This window comes from Meriones unguiculatus, chromosome 10, assembly GCF_030254825.1.
Source record: "Meriones unguiculatus strain TT.TT164.6M chromosome 10, Bangor_MerUng_6.1, whole genome shotgun sequence".
NCBI lineage: Eukaryota > Metazoa > Chordata > Mammalia > Rodentia > Muridae > Meriones > Meriones unguiculatus.
Genome location: NC_083358.1, coordinates 41,566,259 through 41,589,627, shown reverse-complemented (window position 1 = coordinate 41,589,627; position 23,369 = coordinate 41,566,259). Strand labels below are relative to the sequence as shown.

The window sequence follows — 23,369 nt, the reverse complement described above, 5'->3', positions numbered from 1 at the left end:
ATCATAGTGCCATTATTATCACAACAAATTAACACCGTGAAATACGTGATTTCTAACCCCCAAAATGATGTCTTACTTTCTCTTTACATTGAGTCCAAACCTGGCAGTACATCTCTGCAGTCACGTACTATACAAGAGTACCTTCCACTCCCTGTTTCTAATTTTCCACTGCATGGCTCAATCATGGGCCATTGCTTTAAGCTACAATGAATATAAAATGTGACAGTAGATGAGAGAGAAAAAATTAGAATTATAAGTAACTTTAAGTTAAATCTATATAGATTGTAAAATAAAAAACAAGATTTTTATTTAAAGGAAAGGCCCCTTGTGTATGGTTTTTCTTTTAACTGAAGTGTTTGTAACAACTAATTTCACAAGGAATCAAAGCATACAAAATGACCATGTTCTTGTGACTGCTGTGTTTTGTATACCATTTTGCCAAATGTAGTCTCTAATACAGGAGGTAAACATGCCAAGAAATTTTACTTTTTGCCAGAAGAATAGGCTTAGTTCAGTTTTCATATGACTTAAAGAAACATCCAAAGGCTTAGGGAACAAGGAAGAGGGGGAGGGAAGAAAGAGGGGGGGAGAGGAAGGAAGGAAGGAAATCCCGGACGAGCCCCCAGCTCAGGAGTTCAATCGCGCCCTTCCCAGAAACTCCCCCAGACCAAGACTCGTTGCAAAAGCAAGAGGTTTATTTACCATTGTACAATGGGGTCACCCCCGCTGGTCAGCAAAGAGTGGCACCGGGAGACAAAGGCCTTTAGGTTTTTAAAAGAAAAATTGCGGGAGATTTGAAGTTCTAGTTTTGGCAATTTAGGATTGGATGAAGAAGCTATAAAGTAAGGTTAGTCTTAGGTGTTCAAGCTTGGCCAGGCCTCCAAGTGTGGATGCAGCTGCAATTGAAGGTGGGGGTGGTTAGCTCATCCTTGAAAATTAGGGCTGCGGGCTCTTGGCTGGAGGTCAAAAGCTAATCAGAAGAAGTCTAGGTTTGTTGCTAAGAAACGCTATCTCAAGGACAAGGGTCTGGTCCTTCTTTTGCTGAGTGAAGGTCATTGCTTGCTTGCCCTTTTTTTATATCTGTCCTCACAGATAGGGTCACATTTCTTCACTCTCTGGAAAGGTACTAAGAGGCTTTAGCTTAACCTGGACCTAAAACTCAAAACTATAGGCTTTAGAAGACATATAGGTTACAAAGTTATCCTAACCCTTTCAGAAGGAAGGAAGAAGGAAAAAGCTGGAGGACAGGGCGGCTGCTGTGAAGTTCCCTCTTCTGGATGGACATGGCCATTATCGTCCCAGTCTCAGTGCAGCTATGCACAAGCCTCAACAAGATCATGCCAACAACATGAGATCAGCCGGCTTGCAGCAATGAGCACTAACTAGGCTTATTAGGTTACCAGGGAAGACTGGATATGAGTGGAGAAAGGAATGTGTAGGGGATGGCTGGGGGCAATTGGGGTGGATTCAATCAAATGTTGTGATGATTTGAATAGTGTTAACATCCTGGCCTGTGTCAGTGGGTGCTCTCTTACTGTAACAAAATATTGGAGAGAATCAATTTACAAAGACATAAATTTGTTTCCGCTCACAATATTGGAAGTATTTGTCCATGGCCAGTTGTTGGACCTAAGGCAAGTAGCACAACACAGCAGTGTCACCTAGAAGAGCAAAATCCTGGCATTTGAGAGAGAATAAGCAGAAAGGGGAAGGTCCCATCATGGACATGACGCCATGACCAGAAAGCCCATGCCAAGACCCTCCTCTTAAGGTCTTTACTACCTCTCAGTCATACCAAGCTCAGTGGTGGGGGTAGGTGGGGGACGGAGTTATTCCCAATCCAAACAAGTAGTTCTGGTCTGCTTCTCTCAAGCTGAGCATTTTAAAGCATGGACTCAAATTTCTGACATCCAGAAATAGCCACAGTAAGAGAGGGGAGAACTGAGATCCTCATCTGAGACCACAGAGATGAAAAATCCCATAGCTCAGACTAGATCTGTGGCCTGTGCCTGGCACAACACGCAGGGGCCTAACCCTTGTTGACTCCACCTCTGGCTCACCTGCGGTGCTTCAGGGCTTCTCCCACTGTTTGCACAGAGATACTAAAGTCTTCCCACAGGAAGCATCACTGTTTCTTGCACACCAGCTTTGGCAAAAAGAAGGGCTTGAACCTTTTGATGGTATCCACCTTAAGTTGTCATATCTGCATGCAGTAGCCTGGTGGGTTGTTCCTCAAGGGAGTATGTCCACAGAAAGATACTCCTCTAACACATCACTGTAGTTAAGTTGCAGCTAACTGTCCTTGTATTTCAAACACGGTGCTTCTGTTTCCACCAAGTGACTTATGAGGTAAAAAGAAATTTGTATTTTTAAAAATTCATCGTTCTTGCCATTCCCAGGAAGAAAACTTTTATGTACTAACACATCTCAGTCCCTTTCTTAAAAAGCCTCATTTATGTACCATTTAATCTTGGCATGTGTCTTGTAGCAGCTATTTGCATATATATACAGCAATAATGAGGCTGACCTGGAAAGAATCTAAGTACTTAGCTCTCACCGTGTTTTACAACTAATTACATGTTCAAGAGCAGCCTTTAGATTCTGATCAGGTTAAACTCTGGATGGAAAAAATATCAATGGCCCAGAGAATTTAAATGACCTCCTCTTCATTTTGCTCTGGAAGCATCAGTGCTGTGAAGGGTGTTGCTGAAGGCAGTGTGGGGTGGCCACGTTTGAAGAGATCTTTGCTCTTGCTGCAGGTGGATCATCCATGCCATGGAGTATGAACTACAGATCCGTGGCGGGGAGAAGCCGGCCATGGACTTGTACCAGCTCTCACCCAGTGAAGTTAAACAACTGCTGCTTGACATTCTCCAGCCCCAGCAGAGTGGAAGGTAAGGAGATCCTTTCATTACCTGTAGGACGCTCAGAGACAGAGAAGCATATGCTTCATGAAAACTTAGTTCAATATTAATAAGAAAATTCAGAAGGCAGGCATGGTGGCATACACCTGTAATCCCAGAACCTACAAGGCTGAGACAAGAGGATTGTCTGGGCTACACAGTGAATGCCAGGCCAGTGGGAACAGAGGGAGATTCAGCAGAACATGAGCCCATCATCCCAGCTAGAAAGCAGACATGACAAGGCAGAATATCCAGATTTATGCTTCTATGTTGATTTGAGTTTTATACTTTTTCCAGATATAATTTATAATACTTTCCCATTTTTATTATTCTGTGCAATATATAACATTTCATACAACTTTGATTAAATTTCTGAAGCTTTATAGTATATGGCATTTCCTCCCAACACTTTGGCAGAAGAAATTGGGTTTGGTAATATTATGTAGATGTGCTGCCTGATTTTGTCTCCCTAAATAGACTGTAAGCATCAGAGCTAAACCCTTTCATATACTTAACTTAGAAGAGAATAAGAACAAAAAAGTATTTGTGGGTTGCCTTGAATTTAAGGGTTTGCTTTTTGTTTTTCTTTTTTTTTTAATCCAGGGTGAGCAGTAGTATAATTATTTAGGCAAGTACTTACTTAGTGTATTTGGGTCTAGCATCCCCATGATGATGAAGTTATATGCATAGAAGAGTCTATAACTAAACTGTCCACAAGAGAGGTTGTCTATAAAAGTATATCTGTGTGTCTGTATGTGTATATGAATGTAGTATGTGTTTAACATATATATTTATATACACACATATATTATTCAGGCAAGTGCTTATTTATTGTATTTGTGTCTAGTATTCCCAAGATGATAGTGTTTTATATATATATATATATATATATATATATATATATATATATATATATGATTACAAATATATGCCTTGCTGGCTTCTATAACAATATATTTGAACAAACAAGTAAGTCTCCTTGTTACAGACCAGTTAACATTATAAAAAAATCAGTTTTAAATGTAGCAGCATACATGTGACATTCCAAGAGCTGTTTTCTGGAGCCAGACAAGTTAAGTTCATGTGGAAAAGTAACATGAGAGAACTGACAAACATTAAAGAATAACTTTCTTCAATAGTTTTAAAGCATGCTACATAGCTTCTGTGACTAAAACAGTGTGGCATTGGTGCAAAACCAGATAGGCCCATTGGAGAGAAAAGAGAGTCCAGAGATGAACCCTCAATAAAAATACTTCAGGAATGCGCTACATGACAATATTACCATCACAAGTCCCTGGGCCAAGAATGGATTTTTAAAATAAATATTTTGCTATCTAGATCACTATTTGGAAAAGGTAAAATCAGAAAGTCATTATGACATACAGGAACCAATTCCAAATAGAGAGAACCGCATGTAAGATATGAGGCATAAAAGAAGACACTAATAAATTGCTTTTTAACTTTGGAATGGGAAAGACCTTAAGTATGATTCAATCCAAGGGTAGGATAAGAAACAACTATTAAAGCCTATCAAATTTTAAATAAGATTTTCACAAAGATAATGTCAAAAGAAAACCAAGAAACTGTACCCCAATGTGCTCTGAGGAGGTACTAGGCAAGAATTGTTAAGAACTGAGAGATAACCACCCAAAACCAAGAGGAAGATGGAGCACAACATGAGCATTCTGTGCATCTCATTAAAGATGCTCGTTGGGTGTTTTGAAAGATGCTCATATTAATGTACAGTTAGAGCTGAATATGGGGCATGCTGAGACACTTTTTACGTTTCTCATGGCCTGAGTTAGAATATGTGGTGAGCATTTGCCCAGGCTGTGCGGAGAGGAAACAGCACATGTAGCCGAGGCCACAGACTTCCCGATAGGGTTTTACACCGAGAACTCTTTCCTTCTGCCCAGGTCCTTTTAGTCATCTACTTTGAATATATGTTTCCAACAGCATGGAAATGTGTATGCATGCGATGATTGATTAAATCATTGCTTAAAATTGAAAATCTTGGTATTTCTATAACCTAAATGTGATATGACCACACAATGGAGTACTGTGCATCTTTGAAGAATAAAATGCTTCCTAATATATATTGTTAAATGAAACAATAAATTATAAAGCAGTGTCTATTATGTATAGTTCTTATTTTTTAAAACGTGTATAATCATTTTTGTGGAGGAAATACAGGGGGGATAAATAAACCAATATGATGAATGCTTTCAGAGGGATAAAAATGGATAAAAAATGGTGAGGCAGAGGTACAGCAGAGCAGAGCTGAGGCACAGAGCAAGCCTTTCCCCAGCTGAGCTCTGTGCATGGAAGCCCTCCTCCCTAAGCGCGGGTGTGACATGTACCCAACTCCTAAGTGGTGGGAATGTTATATGCATCCAGTACTAACCCATCAGAGTGGCCAAGAACACAAACTCAAGTGACAACACATGCTGGAGAAGATGTGGAGAAAGAGGGACCCTCCTCCACTGCTGGTGGGAATGTAAACTTGTACAACCATTTTGGAAATCAATCTGGCACTTTCTCAGACAATTTGAAATAGTGCTACCTCAAGATACAGCTATGCCCACTCCTAAGCATATATCCAAAAGATGTTCAAGTACACAACAAGGACATCTGCTCAACCATGTTCGTAGCAGCTTTATTCATAATAGCCAGAACCTGGAAACAATCCAGATGTCCCTCAACAGAGGAATGAATACAGAAATTGTGATACTTTTACACAATGGAATACTACTCAGCAATAAGAGAAACAAAGAAATCATGAAATTTTCAGGCAAAAGGTAGGATCTAAAAAAGATCATTCTGAGTGAGGTATCTCAGAAGCAGAAAGACACACATGGTATGGATTCACTTATAAGTAGATATTAGACATATAATATAGGATAATCATATTAAAAATCTGTACACCCAAAGAAGCTAATAAAGAAGGAGGACCCTGGGTAAGATGCTCAATCTGCATTCAGAAAGGCAAACAGGACAGACATCAGAAAGAGGGAGAAAACAGGGAACAGGACAGGAGCCTACCACAGAGGGCCTCTGAAAGCCTCCACCCAGCAGGATATCAAAATATATGCTGAGACTCATAGCCAAACTTTGGGCTGAGTGCAGGCAATCTTATGAAAGAAAAAGACCCGGAAGGGACAGGAGATCCACAAGGAGAGCAACAGAACCAAAAAATCTGGACACAGGGGTGTTTTCTGAGACTGATACTCCAAACAAGGACCATTCGTGGAAATAACCTAGAACCCCTACGCAGATGTAGCCCATGGCAGCTCAGTGTACAAGAGGGTTTCCAAGCAATAGGAACAGGAACCATCTCTGACATGAACTCATGTCAGACCATCTGGTGGGGAGCAGCCTTACCAGGCCACAGAGGAGGATAATGCAGCCAATCCTGATGAGGTCTGATACACTAGGATCAGATGGAAGGGGAGAAGGACCTCCCCTATCATTGCGCTGGGGGAGGGGCACAGGAGTTAAAGAGGGAGGGTGGAATTGGAAGGGGATGGGGGAGGGGGCTACAGCTGGGATACAAAGTGAATAAACTGTAATTAATAAAAAAGTAATGTATTAACATCAGCCTATGTGGAGGAGCCCAGAAGAGTGGAAACCAACAGATAAACCCAGCTCACACACTGAGGGGGGTGGGAAAGCCAGAGTCCCTGTTGACAGCATTCCCTTTATTAGACACTGAAAGGCTATAAGCAAAACGATACATAAATACTGCCTCCAGTTAAAGCATGCTTCTCTCCAGTGTATGTTCATTAGCAATCTGAATTCATGTGTATAATAAGATTGAATAAATGAGTAAAGCGCATTATGACTGTAAAGCAGATTTCTCACTGTTGATGGCCATTCCTATAAAGGGGAAAAAGTAGGTTGATTGAAATTGATAAAGCAATATGAAGTCATGGCTTTACAGCGATCGACAGAGAAATGAACATGGATCTGGTTGTGCATATGCATCCATGTGTTTCCTAGTTCTGTCTACTGCAATGTCCTAGGAGCAGTGAAAGTGCCACAGTAATGAGCAAGCCTGACACTGCTGCCCTCCAAAACTATGATGAAAAGGATCAGCTCTTCCTTGAGAAATGGCTGACTTCAGTGGAAGGCAGGGAAAAATGCAAGGTAATCCAGGAGCATCTTCGGGCCAGAATGAAAAAAACAAAAAAACACTCAAAATATGACAGACAGGTGGACACTGGAGAAATTCCTAGGACACCAACTGACATGAGGTTTTTGTTTTGTATTGTTTTTTCTTTCTTTTTTTTCCCCCAAATGTGTGTCTGCTCATTTGTGTGGAAGAACTGCACAAATAATAGTAATAGATTATAAATAGAGTCCATGCTGATAGAGATCAGTGAATGGGAGAGAAGGGACTCTTCCTTAAGGCAGAATCTAATTAATATGTATAGATAGAAATTGGGAGCAGAAAAGGATCACCAAGAAAATGCAGCAGTAGCTGCAGGCAAGAACCAGTGTTAGCAGTACTGTGGAGTGAGACCTTGCCTAATAGCTGAGTGTTTCTATTCAGCATCCTCACTAATAGCAAAGAAAAAACAAGTAATTTATTATAGTGGACAAAGCTGTCAGACTCGCGTCACCCAAACAATAAAGACTATCGTCACTAGTGGCAAGTCTTCAGTTTCGTGTACATGGGCGCTGACCCCATATCACTTCTGGATTTTCTTGCCCAAATGCATTTGTTTTAATAAAACATCACCATAAAACACAAACTGAGAAAAATCTTATGAAACAGAAGACACTACTAAGATATGAAAGCTATGATGATAATAATAATAATAATAATAATAATAAAGAACTACCACAGATCCAAGGAGCCTCTAGGACATGGAAACTAAGTGACACATGGAATCCTGAATTGGAGCCTGACTTTGTAGACTGTCAAATAGGCTCACAGGTAAAATCGTGTTGTTTTGATTTCTTAGTGTCAATGATTACACTATGATTATATAAGATTGTAAGAATGGAAGAGGGCTTGAGAGACGAGGGCATAAGACTTCTGCAAGTTAAAGTTTTTCAAAATAAAATTACAAAAGTTTTAAGTAGAGCAGGAAAAATGATTCATCAGTTAAGAGCGCTGGCTACTCTTACAGAGGACACAGCTTCAATACCCGGCACCCACATGGTAGCTCATAACCACCTGTAACTCTAGTTTCAGGGGATCCAGATAATGCGCAGACATACATACAGGCAAAACACCCATACAGAATAATAAGAATAATTGTAAAATAATTTCCCAGCTCCATTGTATTTTCACATTTTTATATTCTAAGCAAATACACCTCTTATAACATTAGCCATAGCTTCAAAGAGCTCTGAAATATGTTGTTGTTGCCCCATTTAAGGAATATGGATAAAAATCGAATGCAGATGGTATTCGTTTACCAAAGAAAATCATCAGTGAGGTACCACTAGATCCTTGGTCTTGTTGCCTTTTAGCAAAATTCTGAAGGCAAAATTCTGTAAGTCTGGGTCTGTTAACAGAAACAGACTTCTTAATTTCTAAATTTGTCAGATTGCACTGCTCTTCCACCACAAAACAAATGTCCTTAGCTCTTCACTCTATCCACACAGCTACTTTCGTACTTAGACATAGTTTATAGATCCCAACACACTTCGCTTGTAATGGCTGAGCATTTCTTTCTGTCTTCTTTTAAAGTACCAAACACACAAAGACATACACACACACACACACACACACACACACACGGTTTTTAACTTTTGCAAAATTATACTGTGTCACTGTGTGTTCTTTAAAAATAAAACAAGTTCCATACCTTTGGCAATTGTGAATGGTATATTAGGGTAATATCTAATCTAGAATTTAGGTTTATTATTATGGTTCTGGCCATAACTCTGATAAGTAAGATTCTATATCTGGTTGACAGTGAAGGTTTTATGTCTAGATTTTTGGACTCAGTCTTGGGCCTTATTTAAATAAGCAGCTTTTATAAGATTTAAAATAAGATCATTTCATTTTAAATGTTCATATACATACGTATATTGTAGATATATAATATTTTTTGGAATGTTAGCTTGTTCATTTCTAACCAAACATTTATTGAGCCCACTCTGGGAAGGATCTAAAGGCATGAGCATGCCACATGATTTCCATGCCTTTCTGGTCCTTGCATTTTATTAATGTGAGAACAGTTTAAATAAGTGTGAAATTGGTTGTGCCATTTTTGATCTGGGAAGGTCGTCTGACGGTGCAGTAAGCAACTCATAACTTCCTGGAGAACACCATTGCACGCTAACGCCTTAAGCTGTGGCGTCTCCCTCCTCGTGCTTCTCCCCTCTTCACGCCGAGCACACCACTGAAGAATGTTTCCTCTCGCCCCCTCTGTTAGTACACTCACCCTGCTCTCTCCAGTGGCAAACCTCATTTTCACAGCTGATGCTTTTCCTTTGCTCTACAGATGTTGGCTGAATAGACGTCAGATCGACGGGTCGTTGAATAGAACTCCGCCAGGGTTTTATGACCGAGTGTGGCAGATCCTGGAGCGCACACCGAACGGCATTGTCGTAGCTGGAAAGCATTTGCCCCAGGTAAAGGGCACTTACGTCAGTAGAAAGAACCAACAGGAGGAATGGGATTCTTTTCCACTCCGTACTACCGACAAATGTTCTAAGAATGTTCAAAGACAGGATAAATGCCATAAAATAAGTTGTCATTTGGATTAGAATTGTTTCTTGCTCAGCCCATGCTTTTATCTCCCAGTTTCTATGTCCATGTATACAGAAAAAGCTTTACCACATGTATACTTGCTGTGAAGTTGTGTCTATGTCCTTGTATTGGAGTATTTCAGGTGCTTCCGAATACCACATGATGAAACCTCTTACAGCAGGCTGTTCTTCCTCTGTTCACTTATTTGTGAATTTAGGGATCCTTTTGTATACTAGTTTGCTTCCCATTGCTGTGGTAAACACCACGAGCCTTTCAGGATGGGGATTGAGCGTTTTAGTCAGGGTCCTCCCTCTTGATTAGTTTCTTTAGATGTATAGTTTTCAGTAGGTTCATCCTATATTACATGTCTGTATGAGTGAGTATATACCTTGTGTGTCTTTCTGCTTCTGGGACAGCTCACTCAGGATGATCCTTTCCAGGTCCCACCATTTACCTGCAAATTACATGATTTCCTTATTTTTCATTGCTGAGTAATATTCCATTGTGTAGATGTACCACAATTTCTGTATCCATTCTTCAGTTGAGGTGCATCTGGTGCCACAGAGGGCCTCTAAAAGGTTCTGCCCTGTAGACTATCAAAGCAGATGCTGAGACTCATGGCCAACTGCTGGGCAGTGTGCATGGAATCTTATGTAAGAAGTGGGAAATAGTAAGATCGGAAGAGGACAGGAACTCCACAAGGAGAGCAACAGAACCAGAAATTTGAACACAGGGGTCTTCCCAGAGACTCATACTCCAACCAAGTACCAGGCCTGGAGATAACCTAGAACCCCTGCACAGATGTAGCTCATGGCAGTTTAGTGTCCAAGTGGGTTACATAGTAATGGGAAGAGGAACTGCCTCTGACATAATCTGATTGGCCTGCTCCTTGAGGGGGGAGCAGCCTTACCAGGCCACAGAAGATGACAATGCAGCCACTCCTGACAAGATCTGATAGACTAAGATCAGAAGGAAGGAGAGGAGGACCTCCCCTATCAGTGGACTTGGGGAGGGGCATACGTGAAGAAGGGGATGGAAGGATGGGTTGGGAGGGGAGGAGGGAGGGGCTTATGGGGGGATACAAAGTGAATAAAGTGTAATTAATAAAAAAATAAAAAATGAAAACACCACGAGCAAAACCACCTTGGGGTGGGGCTTATGTCATCTGCAGTTTATACTCCATCATGAAGGGAAGTCAGGACAGGAGCTCAAGGTAGCAACCTGAAGGCAGAACAGAAACATGAACAGAACAGGAAGGCTGAAGCAGAAACATGAAGTAAGGCTACTTACTGCCCTGGCCCCCGGGGCTTGCTCAGCTTTGTGCATAACTCAGGACTGCCCACCTAGCTCACAGTGAGCTGGGCCCTACCACGTCAGTTATTAAGCGGGAAAATACCCCAAACACACAGAGGTCTGCCTACAGGCCCGTTTGACAGATGTTCCTCAGGTAATGTTCCCCGTCCCAGAAAAACTAGCCCACACATTCTATTAGTTTTGCTTCAAGTAGTGGTATGTCTTCCCCACTAAGCAGTGGTGGCCTGGTGCTGGGTCTTCATAAATATGAAGCATGACTTGAAAGCAGAAGTGGACCCAGCCTAGCAATACAAAGTGGCCTTGAACGTGTGGATCAGGGACACACTGCTGAGACGTAGCACTGAACTGAGAAACGCAGGCTTCCAGGTTCCATGTGGTGTGACTTATTGATGGCGCAGATGGACTGCCAACCCTCCTGTGCATGGATGCTTTTAGTTATTATATAAGTTGGCCTGCTTCTTCGATGTGATTAGCATTTATTTAGTCCTGGTATTAAACTCACCTACATACACAGAACCACAAATAGAGCAGTGTGTCTAGTTGTAGTGTTGAAACTGACCACATCGATTTTGCGGTTCCTTCATAAGACAAAAGGAGTCTCAGATGTTCCCATATGTATTTTCTAGATAGAGACTGAAAAGCATTGACAGTGTTTTTTTCCTCAGAAGGAGGAAGTATCTTCTGCAGGCTCATCATTGGAACCGCTTTTGCCATTCAAAGTTTGAATTGTGTCACAAGTCTATTTCTTACTCAAAAACCAAATTCCAAAGTTTAAAACGATATTGCTTATAGTATTCACAGGGAGTATTGGTTTGGTGGGCTGTGGGGGCTCCAGCATTCTTCAGATGCTCAGTGGCTGCTGTTACAGCCAGTTATCTCCTGAGAACCATGACAGCATCTCTGCTGTTAGCTCTGGTGCTTCTCCTAGGCCTCGTCCCTGCCCTCCGCTCCCTAAACTCACCTCCTACTCGCACCCCAAGTACCTACCAGGCTTTGTTTAATTCTATGATAGCCTCAGCTAGGCTTACTAGCTACTCTTTGCTTTGATATAAATAGTAGATTTACAAATTCCTGAAATGCCATTTAGTTTTGATAACAGTTCTATAAAAATCTGTATTTTTTTCATTTATTTTTTTTTAAAGCTAGAATTTAGAGCTTAGTTTCATTACTGGACTTCCATGCATATATGTCAATATACTTTGTTCTCAGGAGTTTCTGTCCCCTGCTGCCCTCTTCCTGTGCCCTCTGCTCCCTCTGGTGAATCCCTTTTCTTCTCCCAAATAATTCCCTCATCTGCTTTTATGTCCCATGTAATCTGTTAGCCCCTCCCTTTCCCCACTTGTTTAGGATTTCTTTCTCCCCTCTTATGATTTACTTTCTAGCTTCATTATGTATGTGAGTGTGCATGAACACACATACATCTAACCATGTGTAGTATACTACACCTAGGTTTCATGTGAAAGAAGAAACATGAGGTCTAAGTCAGCCTTACGTCTCTGAACATAATGACTTCTCATTCGAGCTCTTCCTGAAACTGTCCTGGTTTCAATTTCTGTGTCTCTTTTTTTCCTTTTGTTCTATTTTTTAGGTTAATATACCAAGTAATTGGTTTCATCACAATATCTTCAGGCATGTGTTGTTATACTTTGTTCTTTTTATTTTAAATTTTGTTTTATATTAATTACAGTTTATTCACTTTGTATCCTAGCTGTAGCCCTTTCCCTCATCCCCTCCCCATCAAACCCTCCCTGCCTCTTCTCCCATGCCCCTCCCCAAGTCCACTGATAAGAGAGGTCCTCCTCCACTTCCTTCTGACCCTAGCTTATCAGGTCTCATCAGGAGTAGCTGCAATGTCCTCCTCTGTGGCCTGGGAAGGCTGCTCTCACATCAGGGGGAGGTGCTCAAAGAGCAGGCCACTGAGATCATGTCTGAGACAGCCCCTGTTCCCATTACTAGGGAACCCACTTGGAGACTGAGCTGCCATGGGCTACATCTGTGCAGGGGGTTCTGGGTTATCACCATGCATGGTCCTTGGTTGGAATATCAGTCTCAGAAAAGATCCCTGTGCCCAGATTTTTTGGTTCTGTTGCTCTCCTTTTAGAGCTCCAATCCCCTGCAGGTCTTTCTATCTCCCCCTTCTTTCATAAGATTCCCTGCACTTGGCCCAAAGTTTGGCTATGAGTCTCAGCATCTGCTTTGATATCTTGCTGGGTAGAGTCTTTCAGAGTCCCTCTGTGGTAGGCTCTTGTCCTATTGCCTATTTTCTCCCTCTTCCGATGTCCATCCTGTTTGCCTTTCTGATTGAGGATTAATCATCTTACCCAGGGTCCTCCTTCTTGCTTAGCTTCTTTAGGTGTACAGATTTTAGTATGTTTATCCTATATTTTATATCTAATATCCTCAGTGGAGGAATGGATGCAGAAATTGTGGTATATTTTTACAATGGAATACTGTAACTCAGCAATTAAAAACAAGAAAATCATGAAATTTGCAGGCTCAGGGTTCAAAGGAATGTAGTCTGCCGTGGACAGGAAGGATGACAGTGAGGGCAGTTGGGTTCAAGAATCAGGAAGGGGGAATGCCCATGCACAGCAAGCCTTTTCCCTCTTATTGAGACTCCAGCGTGTACTGCCATCATTTATCCTGGGTCTTCCTTACCCAGACTTTTCTAGAAACATCTTCACAGACAAAAGCAAATGTGTGCCTCATTAATGCTGTATGTGCTCAATCCAGTCAAGCTGACAGTCACAACTGGCCACCACACTCTCATGCCCTGATTTAAATAGGATTGGATGTCCTACAGTGAATAAAAAGCTGTTTGTTTACTTTAAACAAAAGGCAAAGGGGAAGGTTCTTAAACTCTTTCTTTTTCTGTTTTCTGCCATTTCATAATTTTTCCTTATTTGTAGCATTTTTCTTCTGGCTGCTTGGAAAAGACCAACAGAAATATGATATAAATGCAATAGCAAAGACTAACATTTTATAGTCCAACAGCAAGCATAGCTTCTCATGTTAATTCTGAATGTAATATGTACTCAATTCATTGTCTTGGTTCTTAGATGTTACTGTTATATATGGAATGGGCTTTTAATACAGTCCTTTCCCCTAAGATTATTAACATAATGAAGATAACTACGAATAGAGAGAGGCTTAATTTATCACAACAGTCAGCTAGCTGGCTTCAGTAGTTTGACATATATAAAATCTAATCACAGAGGTGAAAATACTCTCCAGTTTTATAGAAACTGGAAAGATTATTGATTAGAAAATGAGATTCCTCTATTAAGTGAGGAATAAGCAGGGAATAACATTCAGCATTGTTAATGTAGAGATTTCTTCTTTTTCAGCAACCAACCTTGTCAGATATGACCATGTATGAGATGAATTTTTCTCTCCTTGTTGAAGACATGTTGGGAAACATTGACCAGCCAAAGTACAGACAGATCATTGTAGAGGTTTGTATTTTAAAAAAAAAAAAAAAGATTGTAGCTCACCAAAGCCTTGCTTTTTGTCTGCTCACTGAAGAATAGTATAGAAAACTACCCTCTCCCCCTGAGACCAAGAACTCTGTCCATCACCTGTCAGCTTCTCCAATAGAGTCCTCAAGGAGACAGATATGCTTGACCTGGGTCAGAGCATACTTACAGTTCAGCTACCTTAAACTTCCTCAGGTGGAAAAACCAAACCAATTAGCCACTCAGGGGCCCTCGGCCCACAGCAGCCAGTGTGTCAGCAGTGTCACAGCCGCAGAGGGAAGGACATTCTATCCAGCTCGGTTTTAGCTTTTCCTAATTATGGAAACATTGCACTGCTAATGTGGAATGTTGCAACATTTCAGAGAATTTCAGGGAGCAAGAGACCATTGCTGCTAGTGTTTTGAAGGACATCTTTCAAAGCATCTGCCTATAAATAGAAGACACTGTGTAGAGCACTAAAGTATGTGTACCCCTGCACACGTAGTCACACACTTGCCCTTCTGTCACCATTAAACAATGTGCAGTGAGTTCCCAGAATGGAGAAGTTAGTGTGTGGCCAATCCTTCCACTGTCTCTTTCTTAGGCAATGTCTCCATCAGACATTCTATTCTTTTAAGTAAGTCATATCTTATTGACATAGAAGCTAGATTTGGCTTCTGCTTAGCCCATTGTTTCTGGAGCTGCAGTCAAACCTAGGTGACGTTCAGTCTCATCTCTGATGTCCCAGCACGTGAAATAGTATGGTCCAGTCATTCAGTAGCAGGTGGGAGGAGTGATGCAGAGACAGGGTCTGTAAAAACAGAGTTGTCAGAAGGATGCTTTCCTTGGGCTCTCATGTCCAGTGTGTGGTGTCCTGGGCAAATAATGGACTTAGAGCTCCTTCTTGTTGACCTCTGGTGGCCTTGGTGCCTTTCATATTCTCCTTTCTAAAGACTGCCCTGACAAATGTGCCTGCCACATTGTGACCCCTGAACTTTACTGTAGTGTCTTCAGGTTCTGTCTTGCAGCATTTAGATAGCATGTACCCAGTAAGATTTCTAAATTTAGAAGAAGGAATTCTGTTCTGTGGTTAGTGTACAAAGGTTCATCAGAAGGCCCCTACCCATCACCACATACATGGCCACAGTCTGTATGTGGACATTTGTCATCTAAAATGAGTATTATAAGAGAGTTGTAGTGGCTTAGACCTTTAGTACCAGCACTTGGGGGCCAGAGGCAGGTGGATCTCAGTAACTCTAGCTCCAGGGGTATCCAGTGCCCTCTTCTCTTCTGGCCTCAGTGGGCATTGAACTCAAATGTACATACTTCACACACGCGTGCGCACACACACACACACACACACACACACACACAATCAAAAATAATATCTTAAAATGAGTATTCCTTCTGAGGATAAATTATGGTGCAGCCAAATAACAGGTCAATGAAGGCAAACAGTTGACCAACTGAGCTTTCTCCCCAAAATCTCATTTTTCTATGGAAATAGTTTTATTTCCTTGACTAAAAAGGTCTCTCTGTGGCTGCAGGGATACTGTGATAAACATGCATTTTCCAAATGGAGTCTATCCATAGATGCTTCTTAATATACAGAGTGCTGCCCATCAGATCTGTTGATGAAACCTCAGCCAGACTATAGAGCTGTTATGGTTCAAGTCAGTGGCTTCCATATCCATCTCTTCTAGTTACTAATGGTCGTGTCCATTGTACTGGAAAGAAACCCTGAGCTAGAATTTCAAGACAAAGTGGATCTAGACAGACTGGTCAAAGAAGCATTTCATGAGTTTCAAAAAGATGAGAGTCGTCTAAAAGAAATAGAAAAACAAGTAAGTAGAGAATATGCTTTCCTTGTCTCAACTATTGAAGTGGTCTCTAATATTTAATATCTCAAACAGATTTTACAGAGTACAAAATAGAATGCTTGAGAGGCAGTCAGATTTATTGAGAAATTAATATTACTTTTTAGCTAATTACTAGTCAATTGAGCTATTACATTCTGGAAAAAAAAAGAAATCTAAGATGAGATTAATTTTTTTATATGGTTGACAATTAAAATTGGTTTTGCCTGGCTGGAGAGATGGCCCAGTGGTGAAGAGTACTGACTGCTCTTCCAAAGGACCCGGGTTCAACTGCCAGCTCCTACACGGGAGCTCACAACTGTCTGTACCTCCAGTTCTAGGTGGTCTGACAACTTCACACCAGTGCACATAAAATAATTAAAAAAAAAAAATGTGTTTTTCCAGGGAGGATCCAGAAGGCTGTAAAATAAATTCAGAGAAAGATGGGAATGTAGAACAGGCGTCATAAGGGCTGTGTACTGTCTAGTGTAGTCCTTTCTGGGCTCCCTGCTTAATATTGTATGCTCATCTGTGACAGCTTCCCCAGGTAAATAAAAACCACTAACAGAGAAGGCTGCTAAAAATGCCTGCTTTTGTTTTATATGCTAAGAAGATGCCTCAGGAAAATGAAATCGAAGTGCAGGAAGCTCATAATTTCCACAAGGAAATCTTTCTGCAAATATATTTCCCCCCTGGGCAGCTGCTGATTTCACCTGTCAGTTCAAAGGACTTGTTTACTCTCTTCCTTTGTAGGATGATATGACTTCCTTTTACAACACACCTCCACTGGGGAAAAGAGGAACCTGCAGCTACTTGACAAAGGTTGTGATGAACTTGCTGCTAGAAGGAGAAGTCAAGCCAAGCCACGAGGACTCCTGTCTGGTTAGCTAGTAAGGGTGCAGGAGATAGTTTTCCAGTTGTGCCTTTTGTGTTGAAGCTAATCCAGGCAGCCATTAATGGATGAACTGATGTGTTAGTGAAATGGATGTTGTACTCTGATTGCCGCTATTGGACTTTTGCATGCCAGTGGCAGCCAAATGGTAAGCACTGATTGGAAATCAGGCAAACCCCCAGTTTCCATGATTTGTGCCAGCTACTATAATTTTCAGTGAATCAGAACAGTAGTTTATGAATTGAACATTCACTGCTGCATATTTTATGATCAAATACGCCATAGAAATTCTGAGTCTTTGCTTCTTTAGACTTTATTTTCACCTTCCTGCCATTAAAACATACATGCCAACCCATAATGTTTTACTGGGACTTACAAGGTATTGCAAGGGTCATGATGTTTGTATCAAAAAAGCAAGATGTGCAATGCACACCAGAAAAGCAAAATTAACCTCCAGTATTTAACGTCAGAAGCTGCATTATTAATAATACTATGTGGTACAAAACTCTTAGTTTTTACCTTGTAAACATGACTGGTTTTGCATTGAGCTGAGGGTAAGTGTTGGATTACAATATAATGTCTATTTCTGAGCATCTCTTAAGTACAGCAGTACAAAAGTGTGTTACCTATACTCGCATGCTCATGCCACATACAGGCCCACACACCTGCACATAAACACAAATATTTAAAAAGTTAAGTAGTTAAATTTACGACCGTTAACCTTGCAAAGGTTAACCTAAAAGTAAAGTTGAAAGTCAAGACATTTCATTTCTGAACTAGCAAATACATCTGGAAACATCCCTTGTTCAGGTTCACAATCCTGAACTTAACAGTCCTGAATGTTTTCATTTAATTGGTTTGGACATGAAATTTGCTTCCAAATTTACCTAAGCAAAGTAGATTTAAACACTTAAATCTTATTAATGTATTTCCTTCCTAGCTGTCACAATGTGGCCTACTTGCTTGTGCTCTGACCCCAACAACCATCTTTTTTCTGAGCAGTCTTACCAAGTTTCACCTAAGAAATCAGCTTTGTCACAATAATATGCAGCCCAGTGTTAGAGTCTGAAAGCTTAAGAAGGGACAAGCGTTTTTTCCAGGTTACAAGTTAATTGATACAAGTAACTGGATGTGTGAATACCCAAAGAAACGAAGCCTGACATATCTCTCACTAGTTCGAGGTATGGCTGACTCCTAGATCATGCATGAGATGGCTGTGTGTGTGTGCGCACAAAGCTGAGATTAGTGATACAGTCCATCCTTACAAAGTAGACAAAGAAGCAGATAACTTGACTCAGTGTGTGAAGAGAAGTTATGAAAAGATGGCCTTGATGAAGCCATCTCTAAAACTTAAGCCAGAAAAAACAGTCATGAAGCCCATGGAGAGAGAAAGTTCTGATGACTCATGGGCATGAAAGAGAAATTAAAGAAGGAGAGGGAGGAGAAGCCCTTGAAATATTTAATACTTGTTAAAATTCAAAAGAAAGTAAACACTTGTCTCCTTAAGAATTAAATTTTTTGATTAGCTGAGCAAAGTTGCAAGAAAACTGCTGTCTTAGTTAAAATAGACATCACTTGCAAATCTGTTTTCTGAATGAACAGTTAGCTTCCTGTTACATATGCAAAGTTTTGACACTTTCTTCTCCTGCTTGGGAGCATTCAAAATCAGCAACTGTGTATCAGCTTTTAAAATTATGAAATGAAAAATTTGTTGTTCTACAAGATATTTTGGGATGATCGATAAATCTTCATGTTCCTCCATCAGAAGCACTGTCTGCTTTCCAATCAGAAAAGCAAAATAATTCTAAGAATCAGAATTAAGAACTCACGAACTTTAGAAGTCCCGTTTGATCTACAGAGCCCACATGTTTCAACAGCTGCACTAGAGACTGACTGAAAATGTTAGCACATGAATTGAGGCATGACAAGCCTTAAACCTGATTTAAAGCTTCCTCTATCACATTGACAGATTCTCTGTGCTAAGTTTATTGTACAATCAACGTCGGTTGGAAACTCCTGACTGCATATCAAATTCAACTGCTTTTCCAGAGCACTGTTAGATGCATCATGTTTTCCAGATTTTTTTCGTTTTATTTAAGACTTTAAAAAATCGTATTTCAGCCTTTAAAAATAAAAATATGAAATCATCTTGATGTCATCTTCGATGAGCTTGCAATACTTTATGGGCACCAATAAACATTTGTTGAATATCTGAATACATTCAACTTTTCATCCAAATCTTAAAGAATATATGTGGACACACCACTGGGCTCTTCGTGAACATGAATATTAAACAGATACCACGCGAAAGCCTAAGAACCAACACAGTATGGAAACGGCCCCAGCAGCAGAGACAACCCATATAAGCTAAGGAGAGGCTGGAAGCAGCCCAGTAGTGTACAGCCCAATAGTGAGAGTCCCGCATCACAGACTGAACGTGTGACTGAGAAACGAGGGAGGCCAGACTAGTAAAGCGGCAGCAGCACAAGGCGCCGAGCACCACAAGGACGTAGAAAAGTAGCAAAAAGACAAAAGAGCTACAAGAATTTGTCTATGGCCCTCATATTCTGGCCTCCCAGAAGCCAAACAATGAGGACAGTTCCATGGTTATAGGAAAAAGCCTAATACATTTGGAGACTCAGGTGAGCATGGCATCACACCAAGAAAGAATGGAAAATGTTCTTGCAGAGTGAGAGCTCTTCTCCCAGCCCAGGTTCCAGCCCCAGCTATATTCCCCAGCAGGGCTACTGCCACTCCTGGGTGGAAAAGAGCTCTTCTAGACTCACCCAACTTTATGGGCCATAAATACAGGATTCTTTGAACAAATACAACTCATATTAGGACATACATCTCAGACTAAACTGGATTTTTGCCCCATCACAGTTTTGCTGCCCAAGGAAAGGGAAACCAATGAGAATGGGCATCTTGACATTTCATCTGGGAGGCAGATGAGCAGGGGTGACCATGATCCCTCCAAACTTGTTACATTTGACAGTAGACAGTCTGGGAGCTGGCGCCTCCCACTTGTGCTTTGTTCCCTGCAGGAGTGAGACTTAGGACCAGATGTGGTTGCATTTGACGACTCCACACTCTCCCCTGCCCTCATTTCTTTATTTGTCCTGTAATGTTATTTGAAACTGTTGGTTCTGCATTCACTTTGCTTAGTCAAGGGCATAGATCCTCCATGGGTATGGCCTACGTCAAAAATGTCTTCTGACAAACTAAACTTAGGCTGTTCAGTAGTAATGCATGGTCACCCTTACAGATAAATACCTGTCCTTTCACTCCTGTTTCCCCAGAACTTGTCTCTGTTCTCCTCTAGCTAGTAGAAGAGAATGTGGCCCCGTTCCTCAGTGTCAGTGTGGCCTTTATGATAGGCTTTCCATGATTTTCCTCCTACTCAACTGGGTTGTGTTTGTTTGGGGTTTTTTGTTTGTTTGTTTGTTTGTTTATTTATTTTTTTAATGCAGTGTGGGGAACCAAACCTAGGGATCTGTGCATGCTGGGAATGCACTGTACCCCTGAAGACCATTTCATTCTTCCACTAGTACTGTTTATTTTCTTTTTAAGATGGGTATCAGTTTATTAAAAAGAAAACATCTCACTGTTGAAAAACAGGGAAACTACAAGATGACCCTTAGAACACCGAAGTACCAGTGTTCTAGGTATTCAAAGCAATTCATTCTTTGGTTATGAAGCAAAAAGAGATGAGCCTGTCTAGATGACAAGCCTGTTAAAGGGTCACACTGAAATAACTGCAGCCTTAGTATTTGGCTCTGCCTGGATGGCAGTTTAGAAAGGGCTTCACACCCCCTTCAAAATCTTCACATTCACTGGAATAATAGCATCTGTATGTATCAATACATTGTTATTCCTCATTCATCCAGTTACAAAGACTAACAAGATCCGTTAAGTATTCTATACAGTTAACTGCCCTCTTTCTAAAGGTGAGTTTGTGGGAATGACATGATAGAACCAGAGAAAGCCCTTCAGGATCTCTCCACTGACTTTTTTTTTTTTTAAGAAACGTGTTAAAGAAATGTATCTTTAAAAAGCTACCTCAGTTCCAGAAAAGAACAGTAATGAAAGATGCTAGCTTTTTAGTCTTTGGTTGGCTTGGTTTCCAGCTGCTCACCTATGTCTCTAGAGCCAGTTGTGTTTAACTTCTGACACTAACCCAGTTCTAGTTTCAGGAACGCCTCCTTGTGTGTGTTTCATCTTCATTCTTACATTTCTGTGCTTTAGAAAGTTGTTATTTTTTTGTCTTTTTCTTGCTTGATGGAGCCTCACCGTTACAGTTTCAGCTGAAGTAGCACTGGTTGTTGGTGCTGTAGAGTTAACAGGATGGTGCCTCTCCATGAACTGACCTTGATTGTCTTTCGCATAGTCCAGCAAAGTGTAGTCTGAGCAGTTCCAAGGTCAGCTTCTGCTGCTTCCTGTGTCTTGGCTAATTAATGATGGCTCAGAGCATGCATCGACACAGTTAAAGGTGCTTGGGCACCGTTTTCATCTGTACCATATAAAATTGGGCTTAATTGCTTTTCATCTCCCTCATAGGATGTAAAGCTTCTAGGTCCATCTACTAATCCTTCTTGGCACCCACTTAGTGAGGGGTACACACATCCCCCGTCACATAACAGTGAAAAGAGAGTAGCAGTAGCCTGGACTTCCATGCCCTCGCTTGAAAGAGTAAATAAGAGTTAATCCATGCCTGGCCCTCAGTAATACCAAGGTGGGATAAGGCGGGAGGGGGGTATTTGGGGCTCAGAAAAACATACTCCAAAGTATGATACATTGGCAGGCTAAGTGCTTTGAACTAAGTGCCCTTCCACCAGCCTGCGCCCTTTTCCTCACTAAGGGAAATATGGGGCTTTCTCAGGAGCTTCCATTCATGCCTACATCAGGATCCTCCAGCTTAACTCAGCAGAAGAAAAGCTGGAACTGACCAAGGTGAACTTTGCCCCATACTGTTGTTTGTTCTTCATATTCCCCCTTTCTAAAAATCCTTTCCTCTTTCCCTAAAAGTGCCTATAGCCACATTTTCTTGTCAACCACCTTGATTGGGGGAAGGGGCTCTTTGAGTTCATGCTTCATGTGACTCCCATTTACAAGGCTATTTAAGTGTTTGTGAGAGTGTCAACTTGATACACGCTAGAGTCAGTTGGGAGAGGGAACCACAGTTAAGGAAACACACCTACCATATCAGCCTCTAGACAAGCATGTGTGCATTTTCTTAATTAGTGATTGATATGGGATAGGAGGGCCCAGCCCACTGTGAGTGCTTCCACCTCTGGGCTGGTGGTCCTGGTGTTTATAAGCAAGCAGACTGAGCAAGCCAGTAAGCAACACCTCTCCACACCCTCTGCTTCAGTGGCTGCCTCCAGGTTCCTGCCCTGACTTCCTTCAATGATGACAACAGGAAGTAAGAGGAGATCAACCCTTTCTTCCCAGATGTGTTTGGTCATGGTGTTTACCACATCAGTAGAAATATAGCAAAGACACGTGGCAGCAGAAAAAGCAGAATCCGACACTTTACACACACACACACACACACACACACGCATGCCCACAGGAATGCACTACAAACACTACCACCAAAGCACAGAGAATGCCTTAGAGAGGAGACGGGAAGAACATAAGGGTGGGAAGGAGTGCTGTGAATACAGTCCTCTGGCCTAGACATGGCCACTATAGTCATGGACCTACAGAAGCAGTCTCCTGTACTAGACCTGCACAGAATGAATCCAGCCAAAACTCCAGCATGCATGGGAGGTGCTCTCCAGACCCCCTCCCTTCCTGAGGAGCTATTGGCAGCTGATAGTTGCTGGGGAGGGAGAATCATGCTCTTTTGAGTGTATGGCCACTGATAGAGTTTCCATGCTTCTGTGGCGGGCCGCATACTCAGCACTAACTAGATTTAGTGGGTTACCAAAAACAAAAAGGACATGAATTATGGAGGGAGCTTTTTTAGGGGGCCTGGGAGAAATTGAAGGGGGAAAGGGTAGATATGATCATGCACGTATGTAAAGTTTTCAATAAAAAGAAAAAAAAGCTGTGACTGGAAATTTTAAATGACCAGGAAAGGATCTCGGGGCAGAAGGCTCAAGATAAATAAAAGAAAAATGGCAATCTCCTAAACCAATGCAATTTGTAGCTCAATATCAGGCATCCCATTAAAGCTAGTGTATTCACCTGTAAGTTGAATTGATGTGGCCAGATCTATATACAGAAGAGCACTGT

General features: G+C 41.3%; 1 protein-coding gene across 5 annotated transcripts in view; it reads left to right on the top strand.

The window, feature by feature from the left end:
* Positions 1-19,282, top strand: part of Phkb (phosphorylase kinase regulatory subunit beta) — a 216,134-nt gene extending 196,852 nt beyond the window's left edge. For all 5 annotated transcript variants that reach the window (XM_060392297.1, XM_060392294.1, XM_060392295.1 and 2 more), the window contains 5 exons: positions 2,760-2,894; positions 9,365-9,494; positions 14,274-14,381; positions 16,085-16,225; positions 16,991-19,282. In XM_060392297.1, coding sequence (XP_060248280.1) covers positions 2,760-2,894; positions 9,365-9,494; positions 14,274-14,381; positions 16,085-16,225; positions 16,991-17,128 — 652 coding nt within the window. In that variant the 3' untranslated portion in view covers positions 17,129-19,282. The remainder of the gene's footprint in view (positions 1-2,759; positions 2,895-9,364; positions 9,495-14,273; positions 14,382-16,084; positions 16,226-16,990) is intronic.
* The last annotated feature ends 4,087 nt before the right edge of the window (positions 19,283-23,369 follow it).